Source organism: Anoplolepis gracilipes, chromosome 2 (genome assembly GCF_047496725.1).
Source record: "Anoplolepis gracilipes chromosome 2, ASM4749672v1, whole genome shotgun sequence".
Taxonomy (NCBI): domain Eukaryota; kingdom Metazoa; phylum Arthropoda; class Insecta; order Hymenoptera; family Formicidae; genus Anoplolepis; species Anoplolepis gracilipes.
This window is the reverse complement of record NC_132971.1, coordinates 13,010,513-13,030,775: the sequence shown is the minus strand read 5'-3', so window position 1 is coordinate 13,030,775 and position 20,263 is coordinate 13,010,513. Positions and strand designations below refer to the sequence as shown.

The 20,263-nt window shown below is 33.5% G+C and overlaps 1 protein-coding gene and 1 non-coding gene across 4 annotated transcripts in view; both read right to left on the bottom strand.

Moving 5' to 3' along the window:
* The window catches only part of LOC140662972 (puratrophin-1), a 300,935-nt gene that overhangs the window by 229,145 nt on the left and 51,527 nt on the right, over window positions 1-20,263 (bottom strand). For all 3 annotated transcript variants that reach the window (XM_072886768.1, XM_072886767.1, XM_072886770.1), the window contains exon 2: window positions 8,550-8,756. In XM_072886768.1, coding sequence (XP_072742869.1) covers window positions 8,550-8,756 — 207 coding nt within the window. The remainder of the gene's footprint in view (window positions 1-8,549; window positions 8,757-20,263) is intronic.
* Window positions 6,587-6,727, bottom strand: LOC140663308 (U4 spliceosomal RNA). Its single transcript, XR_012046252.1, has one exon. It is a non-coding gene; the product is annotated as a U4 spliceosomal RNA (small nuclear RNA).

Here is a 20,263-nt window from a genome sequence, read left to right as displayed (position 1 = left end):
GATAAATCGGTCAAAAAGTGAAACACGTGCCGCGCACATTCGAATTTCATTCGTAGGCCGATTTGATTTATGAAAATTAGTATCGACCATTTTTTTCTCCCCGCCGAACGAATCATGCTGCTCGCTGCACGCAACTCGAATCAATCTGTGTCCCGAACCTATTATTCAACGCCGCCGCAGTCGTTGGCGGCACAAGTGCGTTGCAATGTTGAGACAACGTGTGTATCGTCACGTTGCTTAATAAGAGACAAATTTTTACCTTTTATGAGTTGTTAATGAAATCAATTATTTGACGCAAGAATTAAAACCTCATTTGTCACGTCTATTTAATATACTTTGACATATGGAAGAAATTACATTACATAACAGAAAACACTAGTAATCAATTGGCTATCCAAGCCACATTAAAGAGTTAAATATGCGATAATTTACAAAACAAGCTTGAAAATTTTATAAAAAACGTGTAATTGATCGATAGCATTATATGTCCCTAATATATATATGTATATAATTCAAAATATCTCTGAAAAACCTAACCGAAGTGGAAAAAGAAAGTAAAACTTTAACTTTAAACCATGAAACTTACGATGGTGTAAATATCGAGTCTCACCCCCAACAAAGGAAAAACAAGAACAACAAGAACAGCAAGAGAATTTTAAGATCGGAAAGTGCGACGACCCGAACATGCGCCGCAGTTGTTGTTTTAGCAACGCTGCGCGTACTATCGATTGCCACACGGAACCGTGAACTTCGAACAATTACTAAACGACTGCCACTTCTTTATGATGTGACTTTACGGGCGATACGTTCCGTTAGAGCATAAGCCAGCTCACGCCTAACCCGTAAGCAAAGGCAAACAGCCGTAAAGTTATGTCTCCCTTTACGATGGGAAATATTTAGATTTGTTTTCAGCAGAAAGAAATCTGCAAAATTTCATTCTGCATTATATATTAATAAATTTTTGTTTATATATATAATGCTACGGCTCATATGTAAAATGTAGAAAAGTTGTCATTGATTTTACAGCGTTTTCTTTAATTTTGAAATGTATGAAAATTAAAAATAAAGTATGATATTGATGCAACATATAATACAACAAATGATAGGCTACAAAATTTTAATATTATTTTCGACAGTCAAAAATGTATAACAATCATCACACGAATCCCATTTAAGTATTATCGATATTGCAACTAATGTGTGAAGATGGATCATTATATAAAGTGCACTTTTAATCAACACGAAAATTTTGATAAGACTATAAACTGTAAAGTAAATCTTTTTAAATTAATTCACATTATATAAAATTATATCGTGTATTATATTAAAAGATAAGATAGCGATGAAAACATTATTTGTTGACATTCGTAAAATGAAACAGCTTTCGTAATTTATTTAATACTCGTCAAACTTAATTATATAATAAAAAAACAATATAATATCAGACTTCATACGGAAATCGCAGCATAAATCTAATGCAGAGGAAATTATTATTGGCAATGTGTACATAGAGAAAAGGCGCAAACAATAATATGGGGAACATTTAAATGGATGGGCAATCGATATCCAATATCTTATCGCGATATGTCAAACACCTTCGTTATCATGCCTTAATTCGAAAGTGAATCAATTTTCCGGCCGAGAGGAATCGAGTTACGCGCGAGAAAAGGGAAGCATGTCGTCCATCAGTTCATCGACTGCACCTTCTCGTAGCAGTGAAAACCACGAGGGTGGGTTCGCCCACGACTCTCGATCGTCATGGTGCATGCCGGCGAATTAAATTTATTATTCGTCTAACTGCCAGAATATGTCCCGAGGGGCGTGCGCGCGAGCCGGCCAACACGGGCGAGATATTATAATCGCCATGACGACGTGATACGCAATTAATCCATCGCTCGAGCTCGCGTTCACGGCGGCGCATACAATAATAACGCGTATCGACACGAGCGAAGTGGATGGGCGAATCGTGCCACGGCAATATGATTAATGATGCCGCCTATCAGTGCGTGAACATAGCAAAACGAAGACAAATAGTCGTGCCGGGGCACTTTAAAAGCGCTCACCGCGGATCCGTTTCCGTCGAAAACGCGCGCAAGCAGAGATCATTCTCGAGTACCCGCGATCGCTACGCAAGTTCCCTTCCGGCGAATCAATTAGGCTGCGAATACAGATACCACTGACACAGGACGACTGAGAATTTCGAAACATAGATACTTTGAGACATTTAATGTCAATCTTTGTATAGTAGAAATGTCAAGACATTATTAGTTTGGCAATCCACTAAAGTAAAATCTGTTAAAGTTAATAAAACAAAGTTTTATTATATATATCTTAATTTTAATTCTGTCTAATTTAATAAATTTATATATTTTTACTCATATTAGCGATAAAGACTATTTCTTTTTCAAATGAAACATTTTTAGTTATATTTTTGTACAAGAACTTATATTACAAGAGAAATAATTATATATATGTAGGTAGCTTAAAAGTTTATAAGTATGTGTCTCCTTTTTTAAATCTATATTTCTATCAGTTCTTGTCTCTCTTTCTATTATTGAAAAGTGTTTGAAGATCAGAAAGAAGTGACTCTCAAGAGGTACAGAATATAATCGTACACATTCGTATGTATACAAGTGCCTTTCTCGCGCGTAAAACTTAATTTTAGTGAAGATCGATTTATGGAAGGAAAATATAATTTCGCTGATAGTACACAACGTGAGAAAGAGAGAGTTGCGCTAATAATGCACCGTCTACATCTGCTTTATCGTATTTTGCAATTGCCATACTAATAGACCGTATTATAATCACCGGGACGAACGCGTAATTTGAGATTGCGAGTTATCGTCAATCTTTCGAGGGATATTATTTATTATCGTACTTATCTCACGATACTAAGCCGATGCTACGTATGTATATCCTCTATATATTTTTATGTAGAGTTATATAGTTACCTTTATAGTTAACATGTCATTCATTTGTCAGATAAGTTATAAAAATTTAAAAAAAAAAGATTTACTTAATTATATTAATTATTCAATAAAACAATTTTATGTAATCTACATAATATAATACATTTTCTAATTTTATAATATACATAAATTTTCTCAAAATTGTTTATTAATTTGCTTATTTCAATGTAAGAAACTCCTAAAAATTTAATTTGATTTTGATCAATATTTTCGTAATTTAAAAATTCTTAATAATATATAATTAAATCAAAAGGCATGGTATATAGAATATATAATAAATAAATCAAAATTAATCGTTCGCAACTTGTCGTAGAATTTATTTTCGCTTCCAAGCTTTATTCATTCAAGGCGTTATTCGAAAGTAACGTCGTTCATTAACGGGCGTTAACCTGACGAAGGAATGGTAGTCCCTGCGAAAAGCTTGCTCCGTCGCTATAAACAGTACACGCTTCGTAAGCTTTCGACCCGTAAGGCTCGCCTCGAAAGTGCTCATTTGGGGAACTTTCGCGAATGCGAAAGCCCGCAGAAACTTCGAACTTTCGCGAGCGCGATGCGAGGCGAGGTGCGCCTTTCTATCTCGCCCTTAAGCGACAGCGGGGAAGGGGAGGGGGGGAGGAGGGGCAGAAGAGGCTCTGATTGACGACGGCGGACTTTTAATTACTCCACTGCAAGTTTTAGGGCACGTGAAAACGAAAGATAAGCTTCGAAATGAAACGAGCGAATGGCGCTCCGGCGCGTAAGTTATGCCGCAAATTATGCAATTAAAAGTCCCGCGGACAGATGTGGGTCCCGCTTTTAGCGCGCCTTGTCTTCCGTACTAACGACTTCCGTTGCGTGGCTACAATTGTGGCGGATGCGTGTTGCCGGCGAAAACTCTTTCCGACAAATTCGCAACGGAAGTCAGAATAAATTACATGTATCAAAACAATAAGTGCATTCGTAATTCGTAGAAAAAAAGTAATTAAAAAACTTTTCATTTTTTTGAAATATATTCTTTTTTATTATATATGAGAATTTTTTCCATTTCTAATTCAATTAATTTCAATTATTATTTGCTTCTCATTAATTAATTTGTAACATTATCTTCTTTTTTACGAATTCGTACTGACACAAGCATTCGTCTCGCATTTGCTACAGTTCTAAAGTGAACTTACTAAGAGCAGTATACGTACTTGCTAATTTAAACTAATCATGGTCTCATGCATTTGATGCTCCGCGCGACTGACATGAAAATTAATCTGTCGGAAACAGGGCAAGATTATTACATGGATCGAGGGTGAAAGTCTCATGGAAAATCGCATTTCGTGCAAAATGATTATAGAAGTGTTGAAACGGGGAGCTTAACATTCAACCACTTCCGCATGCAACAGCATGTTATGGCAATTTCTCGAATCGCCTGTAAAATATGAATCTTGATACGGTGTACGGCTCGCGCCATAATCTCGCATAATTTATACTAAGGCGCGACGTTACGCGAGAGAATTATGAGGAGTATACTCTGCGCGAGAGCGATGGAAATTAAATTGTATACCATTCGCATATATAAGATTGCTGCGAACCACTATTGATTTGCGTAGCAATACCCGAGGAACAATGGCTTTTACGGTTCACCATATCCGAGAGTAAAAGTTATTTCTTGTCTCTCCGAACGTTGTTTATTCGATTACGACATCGTTATGTATCGAACAAGATAGCCGAAACTAATTATATCAGTAGCCTTGGAATACTTAATCGGTTAAGCTAGTTAAATATATTCTGAAGATTTAATTTAAATTTTAAAAAAGAAGGGGGGATAAAGAGTATACATATTTAAAACATAAAAATAAAAATGTAGAGTATATATTTTTGTTAGTAATTTTTAGTTTGTTCTAAGAAATTATCCTAAAAAAATCTGCCTACTTATTTGTTTTATTAACTAAAAAACTTGCAAAGAATTTATATATTGCATATATAAATTAGCGAAGACAATATATCTACGCGAAAATGATCACTTCTCAGTATCAAATAATTTAAAATTTAGATATTATCTATTTAAATTCTTTCACATTTTTTTTTTAAATTTTACAATACAACTTTATTTCTTTAATTTGAGCAAATAAAATTAATTTGAAAAGAAATTGCAATGTAAGATTTTTAAATGAAATTATAAAAATTAATTAAAAACATTACGTGATTAAAAAAATAATTAATACTAAAATTAATTAAATATTAATAAATTAATACTGTAATTTAGATAATATTCTAAATATTATAATCAAATAATATCGCATTTTCTAAAATTGTTGTCGCTTTGAAATATTGTAGTACAAAGATTACTAATAATAAGACTAATTTATAACAATTGCAAATATAAAGCTAAAATGTTTTCAAAGGCAAATGTTTACGCGTAACATGTTTTTCAAAGTCTGAAAAAAAAATAAAGTATTAATATATGCCATCTATCGTTGTAATAAAATCATTGTGTGCAACAAATTATAAAAGAAAAATAAAAATACGTAACATTACTGCAACATCGGAATCGATGTTAATAATGGAAATAATCATTTATCTGATATTTATAAATATACGCATGTTGAAAATTGAGTTGAAAATTTGTTCGAAATAGTTTTTTGTGCGGAAGAGTCTGAAAAATTTCTCTCTATCTACTACGGATGTAAATGACCATCTTCCTCGGCGATTGCGCAGGCAATGTACGATGAGACACAACAAGGCGAATAAAAGGTTTGCCGGAATGAGGCGAATAAAAGGTCTCGTCGATCGATACGTAAATAGGTTAATCGCGCCATCATTTGTCCTCCGAGCATGCAGTCTCTAGCTCGATAGTGTGCATGTTGACGATTGCACAAACGGCCTATTCAGGTTGCCGGTTCAACGGAAATCGCACGGTCGATAGACCCTAAACGTCGACGTCGACCCCGACCCATTACGGAACGACAGTGGCACGAACGCACACGCGTATATATTTTTCGCGTCTCACGCGCCACGCGAGAAATTCACTTGGCCTTTGTAAGAGCCGCTCCATCTAATGACAGTTGGTACGCCATACGAATACGGAGAATGATAATGAGAATCTTCCCCATAAAGAGAAATCGAGGGTCACGAGAGGGCTTAAATGCCCGATCGTCAAATTATAAAGTATCCTCGTTCTATTCGTTCCATGACAATTAACTATTCGACATATGTTTGGTAAACTTAATGCTACGTACAATTAGTCATTATCTCATTATCTACTGTTAATATCAATTTCTAAAAATATATAATAAAAAAAATAATCTAAATATAATCTAAAATTTAGATTTTATTTGTTTAAATTCTTTGATATTGTTTTCATATTACAATACAATTTTATTTCTTTAATTTGAGCAAATAAAGTTAATTCGAAAAGAATTGCAATGTAAGATTTTTAAATGCAATTATAAAACTTAATTAAAAACATCACACAATTAAAAAAAATTAATACTAAATTAATAAATTAATACTGTAATCTAAATAATATTCTAAATATTCAATAATATTTTATAAATACTCAATTAACTAATATCGCATTTTTTCGTCATGTTTCAGACGATATAGTTTCCTGTTTAATATAAATTTGTATGTTTGATTTAAACTTTCAACCCCCGTAGGGGTCTTCAAAAATTGCCGTAGCCGATGGTATTTCACATCGTCATGGCGGGGTATTGGTAAAAGTTTTCAACTAGCAATAATCGCACCTCGGTAGAACCTCATTGGTTACGATATCGCCACTGCGCAAAGCTGATGCGAGACGATCAAGTCAGGCAAGGTATAGTCTCCCAGTTGGATTTTGATTGCGAGAAAAGTTCTCGCTGCTCTTGCCATCTAACGAAGCCCGCTCGAAGCTTATGTACGCTTTACTCATTCTATTTTCATTCACGCATTATATTACATTCGCAGATTTTCTCGCAACTTGCAAATTATATTCTAATAAATAACTAAGTCGTCTCATTAAGCACAATGCAGTTCATTTTTTATAACAGAATTGTACTCATTAACAAATTTGTATATTAATATTTTTAATTTATTCTTTTATCTGACAATGTAACGTGGATTTATAATTGTCATTCAATTAAACCTAAAGAAAATGTAGAGCAAAAAATAAAAATAAAAAAATATGAAAAGTGCGGAATATTTTAATTAATAAATTTTGTGACATAAAGAAATTTTTTTGTCGTGTGTTGTTAAATATAAGTAGTAAACAAATTTTATTACATTCGGAATTGATAAATAAAGCCAATAAAAATTTCAATTGTGCTATTCTTGGCCAAAATAATTTAAAAAAATTATAATAATTTGACATAACACAAAACTGCTGATCAAAAATTGACAAAATAATCATTTTTTCATTTAATTCTTTTACATACATATTTTCTTCTCTGCTTCAATATTTTTTACGAATGAATATTTTCTCAGAGTCATGGGATATACAATATATTCTGTACTAGTACCCCAATATCTTTCTTGGTCGAAACCAGTTTGGAACACTATGAATGTTATTGTTTGTCCAAACCAGTCTGGAAATATCAATATATTTCTAAAATACGAGAGAATTGGATGATGGATTCTACCAGAGAATCATGTATCATTTAAGATCGTTGTTGTATCCAAATATATATTTTTTTAAATTATTTAATACAATTATTTAATTAATTAAGATAATATTAAAACGCATTTACGTCTTGTGCACAACTAATCAATTTCAATAAAAAATATTAATTTTCCTTCAAACTGACGCATTTCAATCCACGTCTGACTCTTACTAACTCCATGAAATTTAAATTTATATTCCTTTTAATTTGAATGCGCCACAACATATTAAAAAATTATCATAAGAAAATAAGTTTTCCATCAATAGAAAAAAAGAGTATAAAAATCAAACTTAAGAAAAGAAACATCTATAATCATAAATCATAATCAGAATAAATATTCGCAGATTATATCAAGTAATCTTCAATTCTTTATATGAGTAGATATTCTTACATAATAAATTAAAGAAAATATAACAATCTTATATTTTGAAACATGTAATAAGATGTAAACACACACACATACATGTTTCAAGCTACGCTTGACTCTTTAAATAAAGTTATATAAAAATAAACAAAAAATTTGAAAGTGCAGAATATGTAGAAAAATAATCATATTTACACAGTAAAAAAAAAAATTCAAAAAGCATAAAAAAGAAGTAGTTGATGCGGTAAAGTCATTATTCAGATTCTATTCGTTAGGGCTAAAGAATCCTTAATGATATAGCGTGAATCTCAACAAGCAAAAATAATTGGTTGAATTACGCGATATCGCGTCTTCGCACGAATTAAAATGCATATAATGAGTAGCCAAGAATAGCAATCGTTTAATTAATATCCGGAACGAACACGAGCTAAAAAGTCGATGTATGTTGGCTTCGCATGAACAATAAGAAAACTCCACATGTGTATACATAGTATATTAGAAATTATTTTAATGCTAATCGTGTCATTAGCATTAAAATACATCTCAAGATTATTTATCAAAAGAGAAGGATTTTCTGCATTAAAAGCGACTTAGGAGAAAGTAACTCACCGTTTCGGAAACGACACTCTTCACTTCCGCTAGTAAGGCTGCAGCAGGTGACAGATAAGCCCGGACAAAGTTCTCCAAGTTACCATGATAAGCGCAAACCAGGATATCCCGCGCTTGTCTTATCAGTAGATCCATAACATTGTCACCATAAATCGGTCCGAGCAAGTTCCGGACCAGGGAAGCAAAGTCGATCCTGTCTCCACGATCCTATAAAATAGTAACGGTAAAATGTAGCGCGCAATTAAAAAATTAATTATCTTTTATTAATAATTAATTAAGTTGAAATGATTAGAATGCTTTAGAATATTTATCAATTAAAATAAGTAATATCTGTAAAGTTTTGCTAAATAAAGTATATGAGAAAAACTCATGTAAAAAATTTATCAAAATGTTTGATAAATTTAATATGGATTACGTAAAATATACCAAATATTTATAGAATTTATCAAAATTTTAAATTTTTAGAAGACTCAATTTTAAGAATATTAATTAAAATTTTATAAAAAAAAAACTTTATTTAGCTAAATAAAAGATTATAAACGTAGAAATATTAACTTATTGCAATTATTTTTTACTTTATTTAAAATGTTTCTATTTGCATTTAAAAAAAATCTCGTTATTTGATATTGACATCGAGTCGCATCGCGAAAATGTAACCTTACGCTACATTAGTCATACGATTTCAACACTTGTTCAAATACCGGAAGCAATAGAGACAGTAAAAGGGACCGAACAGTTTCGCGAGTCCATTCATATCGTTGCGGAATCACGGCCACCGCGCGTAAAATCTGTTACTGGCAGTTATCTCCCTCGACGCCAGGATAAACAAGGGGAACGTGATTTGGGTTTTGTGACAAAAGCTGGTAGAAATTTTAACCGAGGGTGCTGCAACACCCGTGGGAGAGAAACATCAATATTCCTCCCGAACGTATCGCTTTAAACTAATACCGGTTAGAACATTATTTTTGAAGCGCATCTGTGCAAAATCATACAAGCTGCACGTTGCACTTATATCAAGATATAATAACATCTCAGCTCATCGTCATCGAAGAGGAATCGCCTACAGGATGATAGTAATCACATTCAACTTTACTTATTTAATATCACATATACATACATAGTATAGCTGCATATATTTAATTATTTAAATTACAGTTATTACATAGTTTTTTAAAATGTTCTAATTAAATTTTTTTTTCAAGTCTCTTGATATGTATAAAATCGATAGATTATTACAACTTATATTCATAAACGAAAACGTGCTTAAATGTGTTTCAACAAAATTCCATTTTGGGCAAATATATCTCCGATAAAAGCGACGCAATCTCTTTTGCGAAACGTCGATATTGCGTTATTGTCTTCCCAAGCATCACTTTCCCACCAAGATTCGAATACCGAGGTGGACAAGTGTCGTCTTGCGTACCATGTGGGTGCATTATATCGAGCTGCATTACCGCATAAACATTGAGGTTTAGCGAGGGCATACGAGAAACTGGGAGGAAGGGAGAAAGGCGAAACGACGCGCCATGTAACCATTATATGTGCGCCCGATCGCCCACGTATTTCCGCCCTCATGGTGCGTGCGGACGAGCGACAAATAACGCCAAGTGTTGAGAGCGTGCGAAACTTGTATTTTCGGAGAAACACATACCACTACAGAAGGTTCACGTGGCATCTAGGTGATCGAGAGTGAAACCGGAGTGTAGTGAGTATGTGTGAGGTATGCAAAAAAAAAAAGTTACTGCACTGCTATTGCATGTACAGTGCTCTAAATAGTATTTTTCATTTAATCATTTAAAAATTCAAGTAAAATTTACTATATAATTTTATTTTGACAAACTCATTAAATAATTAATGTTAAAAATTAAGGAATTGTCAAAAATTCTTTACACAAAAAATGACAATCTAGAAAAAATGTTTATCAACAAGAATTAACATAAAATTTAGCTAAACAATTTATAGAAAATGGATTGTATGTAATTTGTTTGTATGGATGTTATATGAGTGATATGTTTTCTCAGAAATCCTATAATATTGACCAAAAAATAGAAAATTTTTTATATATTATATATAATACAGAAAATATCATAAATATTGTTTTATAAAAGTTATAAGACACTAACACCAAATAAACTTGATTGTAAAATTTGGCTTCGATTTCACCTAACGCAAAGTTTCAAGTTAAAGATTAAATACAAGAAATAAATAATAACATATGATAAATTATTTTATAATTCTATACTTACCTATATAAACTATTATTATTTATATTCTATATTAAAAATTATTATATATTTTATTCTTTCTGAGATACCAACCTAACCGGTTGTAGTTAATATTGTTCTTTTTTTAAAAGACATAAACGGCATAAATCATGCATTACATTACAATGTGTCAGCAAATATTGCCAATAATTTTTGTTCTGTCACGATGTCGTCCCACGGGCTGTGTCGATCATAATAACAGACCGACACGAGTCGGCTCGTCAGTACCAATATTTGGTCACCTAAAATTTATGAGAAAAGGGTAACTCGGTATTGCATAAAGAGCTCGTTAGGGGAGACGCACGTCTCCCGCAGGGGATTCGTCGGGATAGAAAAGCACACGCAGTCTGAGTCCACATATAAATTAACCGCGATTCACGTGCTGGCGGTTTTAATCGTCTCTACCTTATGGGGGACACGTTGTTTATTAATGTATTTACTCGCATGAATGGGAGAGGACCCAGATTTACTGTCGTGTGTTCACGTACTCGGATGCTAATGCAAAATATGTTACCATAAGCAAAGAGGTTAAAACTTTTCTTCCAAAGAAAATATATTTTGTAGAATAAATTATATCATAGTAAGAAAAAATTCTTTAGAATGATATATAAGTATTAACTATATGTAAAATGTATATAGATATTTTTATTTAAAAGAAATTTAATGTAAGTGTAGATTAAGACAATTATGTTAATAGATAACGGATATCTATTGTAATTTCAAGAAAAAGACAATAAAGATATCTATCTATCTATCAAAATATTTGTTTCAAATTATTAATGATACAATTATATATTGTTATAGCATACATCTTGAAATGTTTGCGGCACGATAGGAAAAAACGCAAACAAAGCTGCTTACAAAGCGCATTCTTTCTACGATTAGATATGGAATCTAGTTCGTAAATATAATTACAAAGATTCAGCTATTCTTTAGTCACTTTTTATAAAATACTATGGTTATAAAATTACATCAAAAAATCTACTATCATTTTATTCGATATATTTTATAGTGTAGAACTATTTTATTTAACATAATTTAATTAAGAAAACAAAGAAAAAAGGAAATACTCTGTGTTGATGAAAAATTTAGAGTAGTCTGTCAATATTCTTAATTTTCTTATTTATTATTACATGATCCTATTAATAAATTTTAAATGCGCTCCAAATTTAACTTGTTTTAAAGATTATCTCCTTGATTAGTTCAATTATTTTCGAGGAATTTTGATCAATGCACTTATCTCACGGATTGATGATAGAGATATCAGTTGCGTGCGTTCGCGAATTCTCTGTTGAGACATCCTTCACAATTGACCACGTATAGGTCATGTACTTCAACCGAGTACCGCCTGCTTTCGTTTTCTCGAGAGTAAAAGACTGGAATTGTTGATAGCAAGGACAGATATTAACCGCAAGCTTATGTCTTTGTTATGTCGATTCGAGAGCTGACTTTATCTCGCAACACTTGTGAAAACGTACTCTATCTTGGCATCGAATTATTCACTGACATCAATGCTTATCGTCCTTCGTTCCAATTGGCTGTTGCGTGCGGATGCTGTAAGAGATTCATTCAATCCGTTCTTACGTTTTTTTTTTCATCTTTCGCACATTCGCGCAAATTTGCTTACTGCAAATACCGTTATATTTTATTTTTTAAATCTGCAATAAAAAAATATTCTAAAAAAATCAAATGTTAGAAATATATGTTACACAGACTTTGAGAATATTACATGATTAAATTAGATTAAATATAAAGAGATAAAATCACATTTCATGTAGATAAAATATTATTTACACAATAAATTGTAAATCTTTCGAAATCACATCGTCATAAATTTCAGAGAAACATCGGGAATTTACGTTTGTGTGTTGGATCAATTTGGATCAATTTGTTATATCGCGTGCATTATTATGCAAATGTGGCGCATTCGTGTGGCATTATTCTACTATAGCATTGCAGTAAAATAACTGCACACATTGAGTAGTAATTCAGTGCTAATGATAAATTCAATTAAATTGTCCGCTAAACGACGAATTATTGAAATAATTACCGTTTTCACAGGTGGTGCTAGATAAACGTCGCCAAAGATTCTTACGCGAAGTGCACCTGCACCGTCGATTCGCTATCTTCACAGCGGGATCCGAAACGCCCACGCACACGAATATTTATATCTCGCATCTCATCCTTCCGTCTCCCCTTTCCGTCCTTTCATCGCGTTTTTTCTTATTCGTCGCTTGTATTTTATCGTCATTCCGCACCGGACTAAAATGTGCCATGACACATGGCGGGATGTGCTCGCTCGCTTTCCGAGGTAACTGTTACGTACGCAACCGACCGGGCTTGTAAAATCTATTTGTTCGGGCCAAACATCCTCCGCGTGTCGGTCTTGTACCTCCATCCCCCTTGAATCCTTGAATTCTACTTATCAATGTTCCCCGGTTACGAGCGGGGCAATCTCGGCGAGCTATTCCACGACGTTTCGTACCACGCGTCTTCTTTGCTGTTGGCACGCCCACGTTTATAACTAGGGACAAACGTCGTCCGTCCAGCCTCGTAAAACGAGAGGAGTATACCCGGTCTAAATTGGATATCTCGGCACAATGCTATACTTGAAATACGTCTTTCGTACAATAATATATTTTCTGATGGCTGTCCATTCGCACTGAAGGCAATTCTTTTCTTTTTAAGCCATTTTGTCTTTTTCCCGTATTTTCACCACGCAAAAAAATGAAATTTTAAATTACAGATTAAATGAAAGTTTAAATTCTATATTTTAATTTCAATCGTCGCTTTATAATATACAAAATAATATAATTATAAAATATTAATTTGAATTTATCATTAAAATTACCATCTTTGTATAATAAAATAAAAATGACTAATTTTTCGAATTGGAAGCCGATAACCTGAGTGTTTTTATGCTAGGCGTTATAAATGATATTCTCAGCGCGAATTACAAGATATGTGTAAAAATATTTTACACAATTGCTGATCTCCTTTTCGTTTTTTTATAAAAAAAAAAAAACCTCTGCAGATACCTACGCAGTACGTGATATTCATGATCTCAGAATCTGTCGCGAATATTCGCAGAGAACGGGACTGCGTGGTTAAGGTAGGAATGTTGCCAAAGAATCGTGGTAGGTGGAACGTCCTATGGGACGAGACGATAGCACGAAGACACCATAACGGTGCTTCGTACGAACCGATTGACAATGATTGAAGGCTGCGGGCCTCGTTCCGGACCGGGGTCTCAACCTTCGTGTAAACCACCGATATATATCTCCGCCGCGTTATCCGTTGATCTCCTTCTGCCTTAATCTCGCGGCGCGCTTGAGCTTCGACGCCGACAACAGAAACGGGAAACGCCGGCCCACGCGTTCGCTATCGCACGATTTCACGAGCGCGATGATGCTACCTCCCATGGTGCTTCCGTTTCTGCGCATCGAATTTTTTGAACATATTTTCAAATCGCCTAGATTTCGCCTTCGCTCGTCATTTTTACCGAATTAAATATCGAATTAAACATAGTAAGCTTCGTACTTATTTGGGGAAGTAGCGTTTATTTAAAACGAGAAGGAAGAAAAATAATAACCGATAATAATGTCACTTCCCTTTTCACTCAACTATTGAGACATGTAATATCATTCGTTCAGGTTTATAGTCCCGTTTAAGCATCGTATATAATTACTCTGCAATTTACGTAATAATTACGAAAGTAATGGAAATGCCTACTTATTGGGACACACCTTCGCACAAACCAGGAAGGCGACGGATTACGTGATCGTTTGTTACCTCCGGCGTTGATCCGCGCAAAAAGTGAGACGAATTCCTAATGATACCCTCGGCCATCGTCGGATTGCCAAGCGGATCCGGCGAACACAGTGCAGTTTCACGCATGCTATGCGTGCATACTCTGGGGGAACGTAGCTATAAAATACTTAACTATACGAGTCGCTCCGATAGAAGATCGTGATAAGATAATCTCTGTCGATTGTCATTGCTTCGCGAAGGTAACGGCGAAAATAACGGCGAAGGTAGCGGTGACAACGCGGTGGTGGTAATTGCAGGGAACGGAAAATATATATCGGTCGACAGTTTATTTCCGTTCAACTGCATCTTATGTTTTAATTTTACTTTTAAAAAAAAAGTTTAATGGATCCCGAACATTTCTCCGGCAATGAATTAGTTTTATTTGTGCACCGCAAATATATTTTCATAAATTTGCATATAACGTTAGAAATTCGAAGTATAAATAAAAGAACTGAAATATAAATTTGATTTTCAAAATATTTATACCGCATCACATTTAAAACTTATAATGACTTTATATTAGTAACAAAAATAATATTTAAAACTATATGCAAAATAATTTCTTTGTCAATTTCAAAATAATAGAACAAAATATTTGTTGCGTTAAAAAAGATGGTATTACTTAAAAATAAATGTTCTCTCTTTCGGTGGAAGAAAGTCTAAAAAGAGAAATAATTTATGATTAAATTGAAATGTATGACATTTGTTGGTTTTAGCTTACGACATCGCCGTACTATTCGGCTTTCCTCGGTAAGAAAGCGACGTGGAGAAATCTCGAGGATCGAAGCACTTGTACTTTAGGAAGATTGAAACGAAGATTGAGCGGTTTCTTGCGCTTCCCGGGGCGCGCGCGCGTAGCATAAAACCGCCCGAGGAACAGCTTCGTGATGTTCCATGTCCGTGCGGCTAATAAATTAGCTTTATAAAACTATGAGCGCCGCAAAAACCAAGCGGCTACTTCGTAAGTTCATATAGCTGAGTCGAGAAATCCGCCTTGGATAGGACAAGTCGCACGCGAGATATCCGGCGGTCCTATTGAAGGTACGATTTAATTGGTAGTTGGCCTCGTCGTGCCTTTCACCTCCAAGCGCATCCTTCAGCCGTGAATCGCGTTTCCCCTCTTTCGAGAGGAAGGGGAAGGAGGGAAATTGTATCCATTTAGTTCTATTTATAATGAATCCATAACTCGTACTAATACAAAATATTAATTACATTATACTAATAATCCTGTCAATTAAAAGAAATTAAAAATTATAATTCGAGTAAACCTTAGCAATAAAATGTTCAATTAAAATTAAAATTAAAGAATTTGATTAAACTGACTGGAAAAAAAAGAAAGTAAACTTTATTATTCACACATATCGCCGAAACTTAATTCAACAATATCACTTAATCTTCATTGATAACTAGATCGAAAAGAAAACGAGAGTCCCAGATTGCTTGAATTTGATCTTTTCTATGTTGATACTTGTCTTGATACAACATGCCTCAGGTTTTCATGTTTTCAAATAGCATATACACATACACGAGATAAAAACGAATATCACATTAATTACAACGCATGGGAAAAAAATTAAAAGTTTCAAGTTTATTCCTATGACTGACCTAACCAGTTTGAAGTTATTCCGCTTACTAAAGAGTTATGGTTACGGATTGTCATTCTCAACTGTATACGCTTAAGCGACTCTAAATTATTATCAAGCAGAGCGTAAAGACATTTTTACGTATTTACGCAACACATTAGACACGGCGATGCATCAAATAATCGCGCGCGAAGGCTGGATAATAATGATAATCGGACGCGTTAATGCAAAGATGCGAGATGATTTTTTCCGTCTTCGGTGCAGCGTGAGATTTATCGTCATGCTCTGACTCATCATCCTGTCTTTTTTGGGGTACAACGACCGCATAGGCGGATTATGCGATGCGTTCCGCCTGAGATAATAACGTAAAGAGATACGTTTACGAGCTTATGAAGTACGAGTACGGATGAGTACGAAGTAAAGGGAGAATGGGGAAGAACACGACCGCGATGTTGGGCCACTGGACAGATTAAGCAGAGGATACATTGCATTCGTTCAGTTTATTTAGGTTAACTTCATTCCAAGATAGAAAACGTGAACGTTAATCTTAAAACCATGATGTATTTTGCTTAAAACAAAAATCATAGACATAAATATATATATATAACTTTATATATTCTAAAGCCCTTAAAAAGATTTCGTATTAACTAATGGCCAAGCACACATCGTATTATGTAAAATAAATATTTATTATTAGAATAACGCTCACTTATACAATATTACTTCTTATAATTCTTTATTAATTATTTCTTACCATTATTTCATCTTTAATGCAAAATGTTGGTTTTTTTAGAATAAAAGATGGTATGTTAAATTTATTTTATTTGTTTATATACGTTATGTTCAACGTATTTAATATACATCCTAATTTTTGCTTCTTAAAACCTCTTTATTAAATATTTTAATAGAAATCATTATCTTTTTTAATTGAAAAAGATTAATAATAATAGATAAACATTAATTTATTTTCGCATTGATTTAGAGAAAATTCAAGAACAGCTGGCAATCTGTCCAAAAATATTAATACTAGTTTGCGTAATGAAACATTAAGAAATAATGAGAAACGACAGAATGATTATATATTGTATAATTAATATTGAAACAATGCAAGATATAAATCATCAAGAAATACATACATGTAACATTTTCATTTAAATAAATAAATAAAAAATCAATTTTTGTATGCGAAAATTCCGATTACGAAGCCTAAAAATACTTCTCTTTGATACATATTTCGAATAAAATCGCGCGGTTTGTAACATCTTGAAGAAGCAACCATAGATATCTGCGCAAGAAGACGACCAGACATGCAGTACACACGAGCAGTCTTTGAAGCGTACACACGCAACGTGCGTACACAGCTGCGAAGAGGGTCGGTAGACACTTTTACGCCCACGACTTACGATCGGACGAGCTTTTATGCGCTGATACTCGTCGGTACATGAATACCGTCCAACGACAACGACGGCGACGGCGACGGCGACGGCAGCTGCGGCTGCTGCTTAACGACCGAGAGAGTAGAGGAAGCCGTGGTGCGTATGCCATACACGCATGTATGAGTTAGCATACATATGTGAGTAGCAAAGCCGCGAATATACATCTATCCACGAGAACAGAGACGGTGTCTCGAACTCAGAATCTATAACGGAAAAGCTTCCGACGTAGCCGGAATTGCAGTTTCCACGCCCGCTTTCTCGTATCCAGCGGCTGCCACCAATCGATTCGCCGATTTACAGTAGCTACTTTCACCGATTTCCAATTTGATCCCTCGTATTGTGCCGCGACAGCGAAATATAATGCATCGTACGCACAGGCGATTTTCCACGCATAATGGATCTCGCGAGACCACGTAAATTGTTTTGGAAGAGAGAGAGAGAGAGGAGAGAGGAGAGATACACGATTTAATTAAATTTTGTTGACCAATTCGTGTGTTGACAGTTGTTGTTCACTTTGGTAATTAAAGTCTCGAGAGATTGTGTGTAAATTTTAAAATAAAAATGCAATTATATCTTAACGTCGATGTAATTAAGTCAGCGTATACTTCTCGTGATAATGAATGATGTATATCTGAACAATGACATGGTTAGTAATTTATCAGTCGAAATTTTTAAACTAAGCATTTATATGTTCAAACTTTGATTTTTCTTTTTTTCAACTGAATATTAAAGAAGACAAGATTTTTTTATCTTCTGTACTTTATTTTTTTATAACATTTATATATAATCTCTAATCGAATTGATAAAATCAGAAATGGCGGAAAGTTTTGCTTCTTTCGATAAGTTTGATCTATTTTTTAATATAATTGAACATTTATTGTTAAAACTTAATCTTATTAGAATTTTAATTTGTTTTATAGTTGACAAGAACAGATTATTATTGAAAATGAAACAAAAATAAGAAACATTTAGATATATTTTTTATGAAATGTTATGTCATCTTTCCGCAAAATGTTTATTAATACGCTAAAATAAAATATGTAATTCTAAGAGAAGCCAAAATGTTGAACATATTTTTTCATAAAAGAACTTAAATTTTCTAACAATGAATTATTTAAAATATTTTGTTCTCATAGAATATTCTCTATAATATTCCAAAAACCATTATTAATAAACAATAAACTCTCAAATAATGAAGTCAAATTTTATGTTTTAATTTGTACGCAATAAAGCGATAAGAAAAGAGGCCAAAGTGCAAAGCTATAAGAAAAGAGGTCAAAGATTAATGACTTCATTAACAAAGATCCTTTTCGGCACAGTATGTCAAGTAGAGTATTCATCCCCTGTCTCTCATATGCACTTGATTCGACGCGATGACAGCAAAGCGTTCCGCCCGTGAAATTGGAATCACGCCTCTACACGGAGGTAGGCTTTGATTAGCTTCTTTGTTTAGTAGTTCGCCTTGTATAATTTCGTCACTACTCGCGAGTCCATCATAGACGGTAATTTGCATTTTGATCATTGGAATCTCATTTCACAAGTCACAAAATCACATAAGAACTTCAAACAAGATTTTAAAATTCGGAATTTAAGAAATAATATTCGCCAATAGATTAAATGGAAATAATATAGGCTTTTATAAATAAAGAGATAAAGAGATTCTAAATTAATTTAATGGGAATAAAAATTATTTGCATGAAATAAAATAAGTGAACGAAATAAAAGAACTTTTGGCTTGATTTCTCAAAAAATTGAAATAACTAACGATTCAAGTTGTAATGGTTTGTATTAATTTTGCCGTCATTATTTTAAAGGGTTTTATTTATATTAAATTTTTAAAAAAGGAAATTATGTTGAATACTACCTCAATAATGGATGAAATGTTTATAGACGATTTCTTAGATAATTTTATAGTATATAAATTCACAATTATATAATTTCTTGTAATAATAATAATGTTGTATAAATAATGTCAAATACAATGGATATAATGGCTGATTAAATTTTCTTTTTTGTGAATGTGCTAAGAGAACATGAAAGCATAATCTTACAGAATAAAATTTATCAAATTAAAACTCTTCTTTTGCCACAAAATGTTGAAAGAAGTATATTTACAAGAATACTCTCGCTCACAAGATTAAAGCTACCAAAGGTTACCGATAAAATAAACAATGCAAATACACATTTTTGCATTACTATTTTTTTTGCACATAATACGATAAACTAATCTGATTTCAAGGGGACGACGACGCTGCTGTTTGCAGAATAGACAAAATACCTGTCGGCACCTGACATTTCCCTGTCGATTACGCACAAAGGATTCACTGTACTGTGAATGACCGCTGTGTACGATTTCAGAGAGGATGCAAGCTTTCGGACTGAAAAAGCTAAGTAGACGGAGGGGAGAGAGGGGTATTCTTTGTATATTGAGTTAAATCCACTTTTGTAGTTAATCGGGGATGGGTACACAAAATGGTGGGAACTTCGGAAGCTGACTAAACAAGTAAACGCGCCATGAGCGCGTGCATGAGATGAATTTGACATGTGCCTAGCTTAATTTGAAATTCGATGCGCGTAATGTAATGGGAAATCGAGAAGGGACTTGATCAATATTCTGGAGA